This window comes from Pristis pectinata, chromosome 11 (assembly GCF_009764475.1).
Source record: "Pristis pectinata isolate sPriPec2 chromosome 11, sPriPec2.1.pri, whole genome shotgun sequence".
In the NCBI taxonomy this organism is placed as follows: Eukaryota; Metazoa; Chordata; class Chondrichthyes; order Rhinopristiformes; family Pristidae; genus Pristis; species Pristis pectinata.
The window spans coordinates 4,006,986-4,024,807 of NC_067415.1; the positions used below are offsets into that span (position 1 = coordinate 4,006,986).

General features: G+C 46.6%; 1 protein-coding gene across 1 annotated transcript; it reads right to left on the minus strand.

Annotated features, from left to right (window-relative positions):
* Positions 1 to 1,037: 1,037 nt before the first annotated feature.
* LOC127576117 (BTB/POZ domain-containing protein KCTD14-like) lies at positions 1,038 to 12,179 on the minus strand. Its single transcript, XM_052026502.1, has 2 exons — positions 12,069 to 12,179; positions 1,038 to 1,709 (listed from the first exon to the last, which is right to left on the minus strand). The coding sequence occupies exons 1-2, from the start codon at positions 12,177 to 12,179 to the stop codon at positions 1,038 to 1,040; spliced, it is 783 nt and encodes a 260-aa protein (XP_051882462.1).
* Between the last annotated feature and the right edge of the window lie 5,643 nt (positions 12,180 to 17,822).

Consider the following 17,822-nt stretch of genomic DNA (forward strand, 5'->3'; position numbering starts at 1 on the left):
CCCGCCAGCTCTTGCTCCACCCCTACCCTTCACTTCTTTATACTGACTATCTCTCCTGTAACTTCTAGTCCAGATGAAGGGTCTCAACCTGAAACATCAACTGTCCATTTCCCTCCACAGATGCTGCCTGACTTGCTGAGTTCCTCCAGTAGTTTGTTGCTCCAGATTCAAGCATCTGCAGTCTCTTGCATCTCCATCACTATTCTGTGAGAGTCGAGTTTAATGCCTTATTAAGTACACGAGGAGTCGACAGTCCAGTCACTTGAGCCTGCTCTACCATTTATTAATATGACTGATCCCATGTCTTAAATATACTTTTAAATTCTGGACCCTGTCTCACCCCTCTCCACTCACAAGTCCTGATGCAAGGACTCAACCCAAAATGTCGATAATCCTTTCTCCCCCCACAGATGCTGCTCGACCCGCTGAGTTCCTCCAGCAGATTATTGTTTTTTGCTCTTAGAAACACTTCTTCTCTCGGATCACGGCATCTTCAGTTCAGTGCCAAAGATCTAGCAACCGGCTTAAATGTATCTGGTGACTGAGCATCTAAACCCTTTTGAGATGGACATTTCCAATGATTGACTACCCTTGTGAGTGAAGAAGTTTCTCCCCAAAGTCCTAAATGTCCAGCCCCTTGCCTTGAGACTATGACCACAACTTCTCCAACCAAACCTCTCAGCATTTGCCCTGTAAATCCCTCTCAAAGACTTCAGAGGAATTTCACCAACATGTCCACCTATTGTATTAGAATTTAAATGGAAGCAGTTGAGGGTAAGTACATGAGGGAGACGGCATGCTATGTTGGCACCGGAAGTGTGGCGACACTTGCGGGCTGCCCCAAGAGCACTCTACGCAAAAGGTGTGTTTCACTGTGTGTATCAGTGTACATGTGATTAATAAAGATACCTTATCCTATGTTACTGAGGTGAGATGCAGAGGCAGAAAGAGGCTTGTGTGAGGCACGAACACAAGCACGGGCCAGCTCGGCTGAAAGGCTCCTGTTGTAAATACTGGCGCTGCCCTATGTTAATGTATTACCACCAAGTGAAAATCAACTCATAGAAGAATTTACACGGCTTGGAAAGTGGCCTTTTCACCATCCCGTAGGGTTGGTAAGAGACCTTGTAGCCCCTTTTCTCTATGTCCATTTTGATGCAGTGCAACATATCAGAAACAGTTGGGGAGGGGTCCCAAGGACCGAATTTCACAATGAGGTCTTTGCTGCTGCCAAGCCTGCTGATGGTCTGCAGGTACTCTGCATTATCCTCCCTGCTTTTGACGACACAAACCATCACTATGGATTGGCGGGCGGCCACCGTGTCGGCCCTGGCTAGTTGGATAATGACTTCTATATTCTCCCTGTAATTCGCCACCTGTGCCAAAAAATTCTGCCTCCCAACCAGCTCTCCATATATTTCTGGCAAGTCCTCGAGGTGCTTCACCAGGGGCTCAATGCCGTAGAAGAGTGCCTCCTGGTAGACTTCCTCTACAAACTGGCTTGGTGGCTCTTGAGTCCGCAGAAATTCCAGGATGTACTTGAAGTATGTGCCTTTCCTGTCGATGAAGTGTCTGCCCTTGGAGTCAACGGGCAATCTGGTGTGGCCACGGAACATTTCGGCCAGCTTGGACCCAGGGAACCTTGTCAGAGTGCTCAGTGTTGTGGTGTAGATCTGGCCTCCAACGTTAAGGTTTAAGACTGTGGCAATCTACAGTAAAAAACAGAGGAGAAAGATGCACAGTTTTGTTACCTTCATTATAATTGGCTTCAAGTTGCTCTGATTAGAGCCACAGACTGGAAAGTTTATATATAGAACCACATCAGCATAGCAAATAAAGAGACCAACGAGCGATTTGCGGGAGGAACTCGGCAGGTCGGGCAGCATCTGTGGGGTTAGGGAAGGAATTGTCAACATTTCAGGTCAAATCCTGCAAACGTCGACACTCCTTCCCCTCCGCCATCAGATTTCTGAATGGTCCATGAACACTACCTTATTATTCCTTTTATTTTTGCACTACTTATTTAGAACATAGAACACTACAGCACAGTACAGGCCCTTTGACCCACGATGTGCTGACATTTTATCCTGCTCTAAGATCTATCTAACCCTTCCCTCCCACATAGTCCTCCATTTCTCTATCATTCATGTGGCTATCTAAGAGTCCCTTAGATGTCCCTAATGTATCTGCCTCCACCACTTCTGCCATCAGTATGTTCCACGCACCCACCACTCTCTGTGTAAAAAAACCTACCCCTGACATCTCCCCTATACCTTCCTCCAATCACCTTAAAATTATGCTCCCTCATGTTAGCCATTGTTGCCCTGGGAAAAAGTTTCTGACTGTCCACTCGATCTATGCCTCTTATCATCTTGTGCACCTCTATCAAATCACCTCTCATCCTCCTTCTCTCCAAAGAGAAAAGCCCCAGCTCGCTCAACCTATCCTCATAAGACATGCTCTCCAATCCAGGCAACATCCCGGTAAATCTCCTCTGCACCCTCTCTAAAGCTTCCACATCCTTCCTATAATGAGGTGACCAGAACTGAATACATTTGGCCCATATCCCTCTGAACCTTTCCTATCCATCCTGTCCAAGTGTCTTTAAAACATTGTAATTGTCCCCGCCTCTACCACTTCCTCTGGCAGCTCGTTCCATATACCCACCACCCTCTGTGTGAAAAACTTACCCCTCAGGTCCCCTTTAACTCTTCCCCCTCTCACCTTAAACCTATACCCTCTAGTTTTAGACTCCTCTACGCTGGGAAAAAGACTGAACACCCACCTTATCTATGCCCCTCATGGTTTAATAAACCTCTATAAGGTCACCCCTCAGCCTTCTTTACTCGAGGGGAAACATTCTCAGCCTGTCAAGTCTCTCCTTGTAACTCAAGCCCTCCAGTCCTGGCAACATCCTCGTGACTCCTCTGCACCCTCTCCAGCTTAATAAGATCCTTCCTATAGCTGGGCGACCAGAACTGCACACAATACTCCAATTGCAGTCCCAGCAACGTCTTGTACAGTTGAAACATGACGTCCCAACTCTTGTACGCAGTGCCCTGACCGATGAAGGCAAGCGTGCCGTACGCCTTCTCCACCCTGTCACATGACTGATCCAACCTTTGCCTCAACAACCATCTCCCCCCCTCCCCTGTCACCCTTTCCACTCTTCCCTCCTCCATCTGCCCATCACCCCTCCTCACCTGGATCCACCCACCCACCCAGGACATTCTCTCTTCTCCCCCCTCCCATCGGGCAGAAGATACAAAAACCTGACAGCACGTACCACCAGGCTCAAGGACAGCTTCTATCCCGCTGTTATATGACTATTGAATGATCCCTGGTATGATAAGGTGGACTCTTGACCTCACAATCTACCTCGTTATGACCTTACATCTTATTGTCTGCCTGCACTGCACTTTCTCTGTAACTGTAACACTTTACTCTGCATTCTGTTATTGTTTTCCCTTGTACTACCTCAATGTACCGATGTGATGAAATTATCTGTATGGGTGGCATGCAAAACAAAGTTTTTCACTGTACCTCAGTACATGTGACAATAATAAACCAATTTACCAATTTATTTATTGTTAGTTATTCAGAGGATGCGAAGCCTGCTGGTAATTTATTGCCAGACCCAATTGCCTCTGAGTGGGGAACAGTTAAGAATTCATCTCATTCATATCCCCCCATATATTAAACCCTATCCCCAGTATATGGCATTGGAGTATCCCAGGACATAAATAGATACAGGTTTCCAGTGGATTGTTCTGTCAGTTTATGGAGTCAGTCACTCTAACTCATAGAGTCATAGAGCAATACAGCATGGATGCAGGCCCTTCGGCCCAACCAGTCGACGCCAACCATGGTGCCCACCCAGCTAGTCCCAATTTCCTGCATTCGACCCATATCCCTCCAAGACCCACACCTCCATGTACCTACGCAAGTGTTTCTTCAATGATAATATTGTACCTGCCTCAACCACTTCCTCTGGCAGCTCGTTCCATATACAGACCACCCTCTGTGTGAAGAAGTTGCCCCTCAGGTCTCTTTCAAATCCTTTTCCTCTCACTCTAAACCTCGGCCCCCTAGTTTTGGACTTCCCCTATCCTGGGGAAAAGTACCTGTGCTGTTGTACAGAGAATGATCCCACAGGCAGCAAGGTGACGAGCAGGCAATCTCATCACGTTGTCAGCTGAAGGTTAGATACTGGTCCTGAAACACCGGGGATCTTTCTTCACCCACCTCAGGGAGATTGGATGGTGCCTCAGTTTTAACACCCCTTCCCAGGACCACCTCTGAAGGTGTATGACACTCACTAAATACATTGGAAGATTAAGACAGATTATGGAAGGGAAAGATAAGACAGAGTCAGGAAGGTTGTTTCCACTGGTGGGTGAGACTAGAACTAGGGGACATAGCCTCAAGATTCGGGGGAGTAGATTTAGGATGGAGATGAGGAGAAACTGCTTTTCCCAGAGAGCAGTGAATCTGTGGAGTTCTCTGCCCAGGGAAGCAGTGGAGGCTGCCTCATTAAGTATATTTAAAGCACAGTTAGATAGATTTTTGCATAGTAGGGGAATTAAGGGTTATGGGGAGAAGGCAGGTAGGTGGAGCTGAGTCCACGGCCACATCAGCCATGATCTTATTGAATGGCGGAGCAGGCTCGATGGGCCAAATAGCCGACTCCTGCTCCTATTTCTTATGTTCTTGTGTTCTTATGTGACTATGGAACCAGTGTGATTCACAACAGCAATTGGAATTGGTTTATTATTGTCACTTATACCGAGGGGCAGTGATAAACTTGTCTTGCATACCGATCGTACAGGTCAATTCATTGCATTGAGGTAGTACAAGATAAAACAATAACAGAATGCAGAATAAAGTGTCACAGTTACAGAGAAAGTGCAGCGCAGGCAGACAATAAGGTGCAAGGTCATAACAGAGAATGGCCGGGGTGGGAGGGGCCTTCGATTATGCTGGCTGCTTTACCGAGGCAGCGAGAAGTATAGACAGAGTAAGCTTGTGTTTGCTGTCTCTTTCTGTGGCCTTGACCATTCAGTGTTATCCTGAATTCCTGAAACACCGCAAATTCAAACTGTTCCGTCAAACCTGCACTGCCGTCCTGTATTGGCTCTTGTTGCAGACCTACCATGTTCTCACCCCTCCACATCTGTGATTTCCTGCAACACCCCAAGATCTCCTTTCCTGCTCTCCTGATCTTCCCCAGTTTTAATCCACCCATCATTGGCATATGAATGGAGGAATATGGACATTGTGTAGGCAGAAGGGATTAGTTTAGTTAGGGGTTTAATTAGTTCGGCACAACATGGTGTGTTGTTCCTGTGCTGTACTGTTCTATGCTCAAAATCAGGTTTATTATCACTGACTTATGTGATGTGAAATGTGTTGTTTTGTGGCAGCAGTACAGTGCAAGGACAGAAATTACTGTAAGTTACAAAATAAATAGCACATACAAAGGAATAACGAGGTCATCTTCATGGGTTCATGGACCGTTCAGAAATCTGACGGCGGAGGGGAAGAAGCTGTTCCTGAATCGTTGAGTGTGGGTCTTCAGGCTCCTGTACCTCCTCCCCGATGGTAGTAACAAGAAGAGGGCATGTCCCGGGTGGTGACGGTCCTCAGTGATGGGTGCCACCTTCTTGAGGCATAGTTCTATGTTCAAGGTGTGAATCTCTTCTCAAAACAAAATTGCTAAAATGTTCATATTTCCTCCTTTTAAGATGCCAGTAAAAGGTAATAGACAGGGAAAGTACTGTAGTTGATTGAAACTGAAATGAGAAAGTAATGCAAGAAATATCAGGTCAGACATCTGTTGAGAGGGAAAACAGTAAAGGTTTTGGGTCGTTGACCTTAAAACATTACTCGGTCTATGTGACTGGGTCTAAGATGTTTGGTAATGGTTCTGTAAGCACCTCGATCTTTCACTATGTAACACAAGTACAACCTGTTGATGCAGTTGGTGACGAAACGTCGACAATTCCTTTCCTCCCACAGGTGCTGCTCGACCTGCTGGGTTCCTCCAGCAGATTGCTTGTTGCTCCAGATTCCAACATCTGCAGTCCCCTGTGTCTTCTCTGTTGGTGCAGCCAATGGTCTTTGCTTGCCTTCTTTCCCTTCTGCGGCTAAGATCGCCCGCTCACTAATCCTTCTGACTGGTTGTACAGTGCCACGTGTGCTCTGGGTTAAATTCCTTCTCGCACTGTAGGTTCTTCCAGTTGTAAGCAAATTGGAGCACTGGAGATGTCGTCAAAATCTGGAGTCACAGAGTTGTCGTGGTCGTGGCTATCCCTCGAGGTCGAGGATGATGGTCTTTGTTCCGTTGATCTAAAGGCCCTTCCGCCCATATGTGTCCATGCTGACCAAGATGTTTGTTCAAGCTATTCCCATTTCCCAGCACTTGGGCTGTAACCCTCTAAACTCTTGTCATCCATACACCTGTCCACATCTTAAAGGTATCTAATGTACCTGCCTCACCCACTTCCTCTGGCAGATGGTTCCGTACATCTACCACCCACTGTGTAGAAAAACATCTCACTTAAAATTCTCCAACTTGAGTGAGAGGGATGTGTCAAGCAAGGTTAACGAAGTTAAAGCACATGAAATTGGAGGTAATATAGTCCTGACGCAGGGTTTGGACCCGAAACATCGACAATTCTTTTACCTCACCCCCCCCCACCACACACATGCTGCTCGACCCACTGAGTTCCTCCAGCAGGTTATTTGTTGTAATGCAGTAAAACTCTGTCAATCCAGCATGCTTGACTGGTGCCAACTTGGCAGATTTTCCAGACTAGAACATAGAACAGCACAGCACAGGAACAGGCTCTACGGCCCACGATGTTGTGCCAAATAAATTAAGCTAATGACGTCTAATCCTTTCTGCCTGCACATGGTCCATCTCCCTCCATTCTCTGCACATCCATGTGCCTGTCTAAAAGCCTCTTAAACTCTTCTATTGTATCTGCCTCCCACCACCACCCCTGGTAGCCCGTTCCAGGCACCCACCACCCTCTGTGTAAACAAAAAACTTGCCCCACACATCTCCTTTGAACTTTCCCCCTCTCACCTTAAATGCATTTTGTGAGAGGGGGAAAGTTTTGACCCTGGGAAAAAGATATCGACTATCTATCTATGCCTCTCATAATTTTATAAACCTCTATCAGGTCTCCCCTCAGCCTCCACCGCTCCAGAGAAAACAACCCAAGTTTGTCCAACCTCTCCTTATAGCTCATGCCCTCTAATCCAGGCAGCATCCTGGTGAACCTCTTCTGCACCCTCTCCAAAGCCTCCACATCCTTCCTGTAAGGGGGCGACCAGAACTGAATGCAATACTCCAGATGTGGCCTAACCAGGGTTTTATAAAGCTGCAACACAACTTCCTGACTCTTGAACTCAGTGCCTCGACTAATAAAGGCAAGCATGTCATACGCCGTCTTTACTACCCTGTCAACTTGTGCGGCCGCTTTCAGGGACCATTGGATGTTACTTCAATTAACGCTTCAACCTACCTTTATTGTGTTTTTTTTTTCTGATGCTAAAATAATAAAATTTGTACTGAGGGTACAAGGTTTCAAGGGAGCGTGAGGAACAGAGATGGGTGAGCTTAAGGGAAGGATGGGATCAGCGTTCCCTGACATGCCAGATGCTGCTCAGAAATCCTGATGGTTCAGTTGGAAAGTGGATTGTCAGAGTCATGGAGTTGTACAGCACACAAAGAGGCCCTTCGGCCCACCATGTCCATGCTGATCATTGTGCCCACCTATACTAACACCGTTTACCAGCATTTGGTCTGCAGCCTTCTCTGCCTTGGTGATCCAAGTGCTTGTCCAGATGCTTCTTAAATGTTGTGAGAGTCTCTGCCTCCACCACCCCCTCAGGGAGTGCCTTCCAGATTCCACCCCCGACTCCCCCGGAGTGAAAAAATTCTTTTCTGTTTCCCCTCTGAACCTCTTACTCCTTAAACTCTACCTACTGATTAGAGACATCTCTGCTACAGGGAAAAGTTGTCCTGATGCAGGGTTTCGACCCAAAATGTCGATAATTCCTTTCTCCCCCCACAGATGCTGCTCGACCCACTGAGTTCCTCCAGCAGATTGTGTGTTGCTCCAGATTCCAGCGTCTGCAGTCTCTTGTGTCTACAGGGAAAAGTTTGCTGCTGTCTGCACTATCTACACCCCTCAGTTTTGCAAACCTCTGTCAGGTCCCTCTCTTGCCCTCTGCTCTGAGGTAAAGAAACACAGCCTCTTCTGTCTCTCCTTATAACTGAGACACTCCATCCCAGGCAGATCTCCTCTGCACCCTCTCCAGTGCGATCACCTCCTTTCTACACTGAGGTGACCAAAACTGCAAAGGTTTACTGTATCTATGGAGGGAAATGGACAGTCCATTTTCCTTCATAGACGCTGCCTGACCTGCAGAGTTCCTACAGCGTTTTGTGTGTTGCTCCAGATTCCAGCGTCTGCAGAATCTCATGTCCCCAAAGGTTTGCTGTATAGCAAACTTTCGGAGGTGCAAGAGACTGCAGATGCTGGAATCTGGAGGGTGGGAGGGGTCTTTGATTATGTCGGCTGCTTTACCGAGGCAGCGAGAAGTGTAGACGGAGTCCGTGGAGGGGAGGCTGGTCTGTTGTGGTTTGCAGGCTGTGCCTGATATGGTACCACAGAGATTGCTGCTTGGGATCCTGCTATTCACATGTACCGATGATTTGGCTGAGGGCACCAATGTAATTGTTCATATTGCTGATGGAACCACGTGGACACCACAGCCAAGAAAGCTTATCGGGACCTCTACGTCCTCAGGTGGCTAAAGAAATTTGGCATGTCTTCTTGCATACTCACCAACTTTTATCGAAGCATCCTGTCCGGATGCATCACGGCTTGGTACGGCAACTGCTCTGTCCGAGACTGCAAGAAACCGCAGAGAGTTGTGGACACAGCTCAGCGCATCATGGAAACCAGCCTCCCCTCTGTAGACTCTGTCTACACTTCCCACTGCCTCGGTAAAGCAGCCAGCATAATCAAAGACCCCACCCACCCCGGACATTCTATCTTCTCCCCCCTCCCATCGGGCAGAAGATACAAAAGCCTGAAAGCACGTACCACCAGGCTCAGGGACAGCTTCTATCCCACTGTTATAAGACTGTTGAACGGTTCGCTAGTAACCTCACAATCTACCTCGTTACGGCCTTGCAGTACAGCCAGACAAAAAGGTGCACTTTCTCTGTAACCGTAACACTCTATTCTGCATTTTTACCTTGTACTACCTCAATGCATTGATCTGTATGCAAGACAAGTTTTTCACTGTACCTCGGTACGTGTGACAATAATAAACTGGTTTACCAATGACATAAAACTAGGTGGGGTTGAGAGCACGGAGGATGATGGAAGGAGGCTTCAAGGGGATGAGTGAGTGGGTGAGACCATAGTGGATGGAATATAATGTGTAAAAGTAAGGTCATCCACTTTATACAAGGGGGCAAAGCAGAGTTTTGTTTAAATGATGGGAGGGTGGGTAGTGTTTAAGGGGACTTGGGTGTGCTTGTACACAATGCACTGAGAACCAACATGAAAGTGTCACAATCAATTAAAAAGGCAAGTAGTATAAGGGCCTTTATTTCCAAAGAATTTGAGTGCAGGAATAAAGAGAGAGAGAGAGATAGAGAGAGAGAGAGATATCTTTATTAGTCACATGTACATCGAAACACACAGTGAAGTACATTTTTACGTAGAGTGTTCTGGGGGCAGCCCGCAAGTGTCGCCATGCTTCCGGCGCCAACTTCCTAACCTGTACGTCTTTGGAATGTGGGAGGAAACCGGAGCACCCGGAGGAAACCCACACAGACATGGGGAGACCGTACAAACTCCTTACAGACAGTGGGATGAATGATATACTTGGTGAGGCAGCACCAGGAGTATTGTATCCAGTTCTGGATATACATTGCCATGCAGGGAGTACAACAAAGGTTTATTAGCAATGTGCAAGATGCTGGAGGAATTCAGTGGGTCGGGCAGCATCTGTGGAGGGAAATGGACAGTCGACATTTCGGGTTGAGACCCTTCATCTAGACTAGTCCCTCCATAGATGCTGCCTGACCCACTGAGTTCCTCCAGTATCCTGTGTGTTGCTCTAGATTCCAGCATCTGCTGTCTCTTGTGTCTCCAAAGATTCATCAGACTGGTTCCTGGGATGGCAAGTCAAGGCGAGTTTATTGTCATGTGCACAAGTACGGTGAGGTACAGGTACAATGAGAAACTTGCAGCAGCACCACAGGCACATAGGTACAGACAACACACGGAACATAAAGTATGCATAAATTTATAGCTTTGTAATGGGGTTTGTCCTTTGAAGTCTGTATCTCTCTAGATTTTCAAGATCTCATTGAAACAGACACACACAACTTGCAGGGTTCAACGGAATGGAGGGTGTTTCTCCCGACTGAGCAGTTCAGGACCAGGGAGTTACAGTCTCAGAGGAAACGATTTGGACCCAGAATGAGGAAAAATCTCTTCACTGAGAGTAGTGAATCTGCTCTAGTCAAGCTTATTCTCATATGTGCAAGCACACTGAGGTACAGGTTCAATGAAAATCTTGCTTGCAGCAGCATCACAGGCAGGTCGATTTGGACAACAACACAGAACATAAGTTATACAAGGCAATGAAGGAAGAAAAAGATTTTTGTTTTGCACACATAGATATTAGAGGAATTAAGCAATATGGGAACAGGGTAGGAAACTAGTGTTGATGTTGAAGATCGTCTATGCTTTTAACAAATGAAGCAGGCTTGAAGTGCTAGATGAGGAACGTTTGATGGCTCTTGGGCTGTACTCCTTGGAATTCAGAAGAATCGGGGGGACCTCACAGAAACATTTCGAATGTTAAAAGGCCTGGACACAGTAGATGTGGCAAAGTTGCTTTCCGTGGTAGGGGAGTCTAGTACAAGAGGGCACGACTTCAGGATTGAAGGGCGCCCATTCAGAACAGAGATGCGGAGAAATTTCTTTAGCCAGAGTGTGGTGAATCTGTGGAATTTGTTGCCACGGGCGGCTGTGGAGGCAAAGTCATTGGGTGTATTTAAGGCAGAGATTGATAGGTATCTGAGTAGCCAGGGCACCAAAGGTTATGGTGAGAAGGCGGGGGAGTGGGGCTAAATGGGAGAATGCATCAGCTCATGATAGAATGGCAGAGCAGACTCGATGGGCCGAATGGACGACTTCTGCTCCTTTGTCTTATGGTCTTATGACCGACACTTCCCTTACTAATGTTTTGTTATGTTTACGCCTCTGTGACTCCCCTTACCCCTCAGCTGTCTTAGTGCTCACATAGATACTCCAGCTCGTCCAGCAGACCCCTCATTTTCCCTCTTCCCCCGCCACTGGACCATTGTCTGGTGACCGCCATTTCTGTTCCGTGTTTTGCCGCCTACATCTCAGATCCAGCAGTGACAGACTTTCCTCCTTTTCGACCAGCTAATTTGCTCACGTCTCCTGCACGTCTACTTAGAACCATAGAACAGTACAGCACAATACAGGCCCTTCGGCCCACAATGTGGTGCCGACCTTTAAACCTCGCCTAAGACTATCTAACCCCTTCCTCCCACATATCCCTCTGTTTTAAATTCCTCCATATGCTTATCTAGTAATCTCTTGAATTTGACCAATGTACCTGCCTCCACCACCGCCCCAGGCAGCACATTCCAGGCCCCAATCACTCTCTGGGTGAAAAACCTTCCTCTGATATCTCCCTTGAACTTCCCACCCATTACTTTAAAGCCATGCCCTCTTGTATTGAGCATTGGTGCCCTGGGAAAGAGGCGCTGGCTGTCCACTCTATCTATTCCTCTTAATATTTTGTACACCTTTATCATGTCTCCTCTCATCCTCCTTCTCTCCAACGAGCAAAGCCCCAGCTCCCTTAGTCTCTCCTCATATGCATACTCTCTAAACCAGGCAGCATCCTGGTAAATCTCCTCTGCACCCTTTCCAACGCCTCCACATCCTTCCTATAATGCGGCGACCAGAACTGTAATTTAAACATTGAATGCTCACCTTCTGCGAGGGACTGGGCATATTCCTGGCGGCAGGGATTCTCCGACCTCGGAAGCTCATCCCCACTTGTCTCCTGTGCAGGTTGGAGGAGCAGATAGCTGCTGTTAACATGGGAACCTGTGCTCGAACCACTGCCAGATGCAAATGAAGGTGTTACCTGCCGATTGCTGATTCAAATGTTTCGTAGAATCCGGTTACAGCAGAACTTATCAACATGGGAGGGCCCTTGCAGATTATGGCGAATTCTCCATAAGCAGTAGTGTGGAGAGGAGCAGAATTCTTAAGTGCAGAGAATTATTGCAATCTCGTTATGACCTTGCACCTTATTGTCTGCCTGCACTGCACTTTCTCTGTAACTGTAACACTATATTCTGCATTCAGTTACTGTTTTACCTTGTACTACCTCAATGCACTGTTGTAATGAATTGACCTGAATGAACAGTACAGAAAACAAAGTTTTTCACTGTACCTCGGTACATGGGACAATAATGGTCCAATTCCAATGATTGTAATTTGCAATCTTCCTGAAGCTTCAAAAGGAACTTCCAAAGGAAAATTGGATAGATACTTGAAAATGCAAAGCATTTGCAGAATTGGATATGGTGGAAGTGGTGGAGAATGATGTATTGCAGCAAGTCCTATAGAGTGCAACGTAGTAATGACCAGATAATTGGCCGATTTGAAGGATAAGTAGTGGATAAATCTAGGAAAGGAAATATCAATGCAAAACCATAGAAAAGACCAGGGGAATGGGGATAATTGAATGATTACAGAGTTGTCTCTGATGCAGGTCTTGTCCTCTTTAGATGCTGTATTAGTCTGGCTATTGGAAAATCCCACTGCAGTTCCATGAAGGCACCAGCAGGCGGGGACCTCCTTAGGAGTTGGATCTACACCGAGCAGAATAACAGGCAAGAATCTGATTAAATGGTTCTTGGCAGCACAGAAACACGCCCTTTGGCCCAACATGTCCATGCCAGCCAAGATTTCTCTCTATGCTAATCCTATTTGCCTGCATTTAGTCCATATTCCTCTAAACCTTTCCTACCCATGTACCCAATATTGTCTCCAATATTTATTTTGTTTGAAGTGTTTCCTAATACATTACTATATTAAAGCTGCTGTATAAATTCCTTGTTAACCAAAGCATTGCAGATGCCAGAAACTTGAAATAAAAACAGAAAATGCTGGGAACCATTAGGGGAGAGGTACAGGTCAGGCAGCGTCTGGGGAGAGGGAAAAACAAGTCGACCTTTGGATTCCAAAGGTGACTTGTGTCAAATGCTGGAAGTTCTTAGCTGATTATCGGTGGAGGGAAGGGCAGTAGTCATGTTTTAGATCAATGTCTTTCCAAGTGTGATCTGAAATGTTAACTCCACAGAGTTAACCTCCCTGTTCCATCCACCCATAACACTTCACCCACTGACTCTCTCTCCCCCACACTCCCCACCTCCCCACCTCCCCCCTCCCCATCTTGTTCTATTTCCACCTGCCCTGCACCTCTCCCCTACTGGTTACCATTACCACCTTCCTTATTTATCAGTTTCCAGCTCTGGTAGCCTTTGTGCTCCCATTTGTCACCCTCCCACCTGTCTCCCCCTTCACCCACCCCTCCCGCTTCTGGCTCCATCTGCCTCTCCTTGTCTCTCTCCATCTATCATGTCTCCCAACTCCACCCCTCCCACTCCCCTACCTGGCTCGATCTGCTCATCATCCTCCAAACCCACCCCCCCCCTCCTCAAGTCCACCAATCACCTCGGGGCCCCTGTCCCACCCCCTCCCCCTCTCCTCTTCGGGTTGAGACCCTCATGCAGGGTCTCAACCCAAAACGTTGACAATTCCTTCTCTCCCCACAGATGCTGCTCAACCCGCTGAGTTCTTCCAGCAGATTGTTTGTATCTCTGCGGACGCCATCTGAATTTTTGAGCAGTCCGATTATTTGTTATGGGTTTCCAGCATCTGTTGTTTAAATACTGTGGGCGATGAAAATGTGAGATAAGATCCAAAAAAAACTAGGTTCCAACCAACAATTTTTTCAGTTTTTATATCTTCAGGACTATAGCTACTTTTTTAAAAAAAGAATCCTCCTTTATTTTGCTCGATAACTACTTACAGCCAGGGGAAATCATGTCTGATATAAGAAGAGGATGTTTTATTAGTGGCACCACCGCACAGTATTGATCTGTTCATTTGGCCTGGTGTCTCATTGCATTGATGAGGCTGAGGGATTCAAGCAGTTCATCTTAGAAACATAGAAAACCTGCAGCACATACAGGCCCTTCGGCCCACAAAGCTGTGCTAAACATGTCCCTACCTTAGAAGTTACTAGGCTTACCCATAGCCCTCTATCTTTCTCATCCCCGTGTACCTATCCAAAAGTCTCTTAAAAGACCCTATCGTATCCGCCTCCACCACCGTTGCCGGCAGCCCGTTCCACGCACTCACCACTCTCTGAGTAAAAAACTTACCCCTGACATCTCCTCTGTACCTACACCCCAGCACCTTAAACCTGTGTCCTCTTGTGGCAACCATTTCAGCCCTGGGGAAAAGCCTCTGACTATCCACACGATCAATGCCTCTTATCATCTTATACACCCCTATCAGGTCACCCCTCATCCTCCGTCGCTCCAAGGAGAAAAGGCTGAGTTCACTCAACCTGTTTTCATAAGGCACGCTCCCCAATCTTGGTGCTGTAACTACACAGTAATTGGATTATATTGTCTCATGTACTGAGATACAGTGAAAAACTTCTGTTTGCGCGCCATCCAGACAGATCATTCCACACACAAGTATATTGAGGTAGAACAAAAGGAAAAACAGCATGCAGAATATAGTGTTAGAGTTACAGAGGAAGTGCAGTGCAGGTAGACAAGTGCAAGGGCCACGATGAGGTAGATTGAGAGATCAAGAGTTCACCTTTATCCTATAAGAGCTTCACAAAGGTTGGAGTCGAAACAATTCCCCAGGTTGTTCACCTTGGAACTTCAGCTCCGTGCGGAGATGGCCAGCTCAGTCCCTCATTACTCACAGGACTACGTAGAGTTAGGATTCTTTTCAGGCTTAAAGCTCCTGTTTCTTTCCAACCATTTCTCTCGTACACTGGAAAGGTTTAGAGGGATACGGGCCAAACGCAGGCCAATGGGGCTGGCTCAGTTAGGTACCTTCAGATTCAGAATCAGATATATTATCACTGACTCAGATGACATAAAATGTGTTGTTTTGCGGCAGCAGTACAGCACAAAGACATAAAATTACTATAAATTACAAAAATAAATTAATAGTGCAAATAAGAAAAAGAAATGATAGAGAAATGGAGGGCTATGTGGGAGGGAAGGGTTAGGTAGATCTTAGAGCAGGATAAAATGTCGGCACAACATTGTGGGCCGAAGGGCCTGTACTGTGCTGTAATGTTCTATGATTAACAAGGTAGTGTTCACAGGTTCATGGACCGTTCAGAAATCTGATGGTGGAGGGGCAGAAGCTGTTCCTGAATCGTTGAGTGCGGGTCTTCAGGCTCCTGTACCTCCTCGCCGATGGTAGTAACAAGAAGAGGGCATGTCCTCTTGTCACATGTACTGAGGGACAGTGAGAAACTTTTGTCTGCGTGCCATCCAGACAGATCATTCCATACACAAGTACATCGAGGTAGAATGAGGGTGGTGAGGATCCTTAGTGATGGATGCAGCCTTGAGGCACCGCCTTTTGAAGATGTCCTCGATGATGAGGAGGGTGGTGCCCATGATGGAGCTGGCTGAGTCTACATGAATGTCTACCGAGCCTCTTGCATGGACAGGTTGGGCCAAAGTGCCTGTTTTCTGGCTGTACAATTAACTATGTTTAAAAGGCAGTTAGCGAGAGACTGAAGTAGACAAGGTGTAGAAGGATATGGTGGACAATGCAGGCTTGTGGGATTAGTATAGGTGGGCAAAACCGTTGGCATGGATGTGGTGACTGAGCCAAAGGGCCCGTTTCTGAGCTGTAAGACTCGTTGATTCCATGACCCTGATTTGTCGCTGCGTTTCAAAGTGGGTGAGCACGGTAGTGTAGCAGTTAACGTAACTCTATTACAGCGCCAGCGATCCAGGTTCAATTCCGGCCGCTGTCTGTAAGGAGTTTGTACGTTCTCCCCGTGTCTGCATGGGTTTCCTCCGGGTGCTCTGGTTTCCTCCCATGTTCCAAAGACGTACGGGTTAGGAAGTTGTGGGCGTGCTGTGATGGTGCCGGAAGCGTGGCGACACTTGCGGGCTGCCCCCAGAACACTCTACGCAAAAGATGCATTTCACTGTGTGTTTCGATGTACATGTGACTAATACAGATATCTTATCTTATCTTATCTGGTTGAGCCCAATTTATCTGAGTTTTACTCTACTTGCTTAACCTTTTGTACTTCTGCTTCTGACGGGACAGCTTGCAGTTCTTCCTAGCTGTGTGCCATCGCCAGACTTGGCTCTGTATCGTCCTGTTAAATATGGTGAAGAGTTGAGGGTGCAGAGGCAGGTCCCTGAGGAAGACCACACCCTGACCATTCACTGCACCAGGACTCGGCTCCCTCTATTTAATCTGTGTGAATAAATGTATTGAGACCAGACTGGAAAAGAAAACTAATAGCTTGACCAAGGCTTTTTGGAATCCATAGTGGGGTTGTTGAGAGGAATGTGAAACTAAGTCATCAGATTACTAGAATCGATACCTCAAGAATCTTACATTTTTAACAAGACCGTCCTTGAGGAGCTCAGTGGGTGAAGTGGAGTGCTCCTTCCTTGGTACAGAAACTACAGCCCAGACAATGAGTTAACAAAGAAGAACAGAAAGTGAGCCAAAAAAGCAGAAAGAACAAATTAGTTCTGTCAGCAGTTGTCCGGAACTTTCTGAACAAAACAAGTCATAAAGTATTTTTCGTTTTAAAATCAGACTGTTGGTGGACGGACTTCACAGCTGTGCGCTCTCTCAGAAAGCAAGCAGGTAAATTTGTTTTCATAGATAAATGTACGAGAGATATTTTCTTCAAGTTTGTGGCATCGGTAACCACAGGTTTAAAGGTGTTGGGCTTTGTAGGGGGAAGGGCAACTTTGATCCAGGGTGCATTTGAGGCAGAGTTCAAGGGAAAAAGTTGACAAATCTATAAAAGAGGAAAGCAACACACAATCTGCTGGAGGAACTCAGCAGGTCAGGCAGCATCTGCAGGAGGGAGGACAGTTTTAAAACCTAGCAAATTTTTAAAAGACAGTTGGACAGGTACATGGATGGGAAGGGTTTATAAGGTTATGGACCAAACGTGGGCAACTGGGACTAGCTTGGATGGGACATCTTGGTCGGCATGGACCAGTTGGGCCGAAGGGCTAGTTTCCGTGCTGTATGAATCTGTGACTCTATGAAAGGAATTGTTGGCGTTTCAGATCGAAACCTTGGATCAGGACTGATTGTATGTTGCTCCGGACTCCATCAGCTGCAGTCTCCTGTGTCTCTGTAAAACATAAGAGTTGGATAAACCTATAAAGGGGCATATAATGGAAATGAGAGTAGCAAAGGAAAACTTACAGAAGAATTATTGGCGGGTAAAAACAAAAGTCATGTTAACAAAAATTAATTGGTGAAAGCAGCCTTAAATTGCAAGAGATCCTGGAAGGTAAAGAGGAATCAGAATCAGGTTTATTACCACTGATTTAGATGACATGAAACTTGTTGTTTTGCAGCAGCAGTACAGTGCAAAGGCATAAAATTACAAAAGTAAACAGGAATAACGAGGTAGTGTTC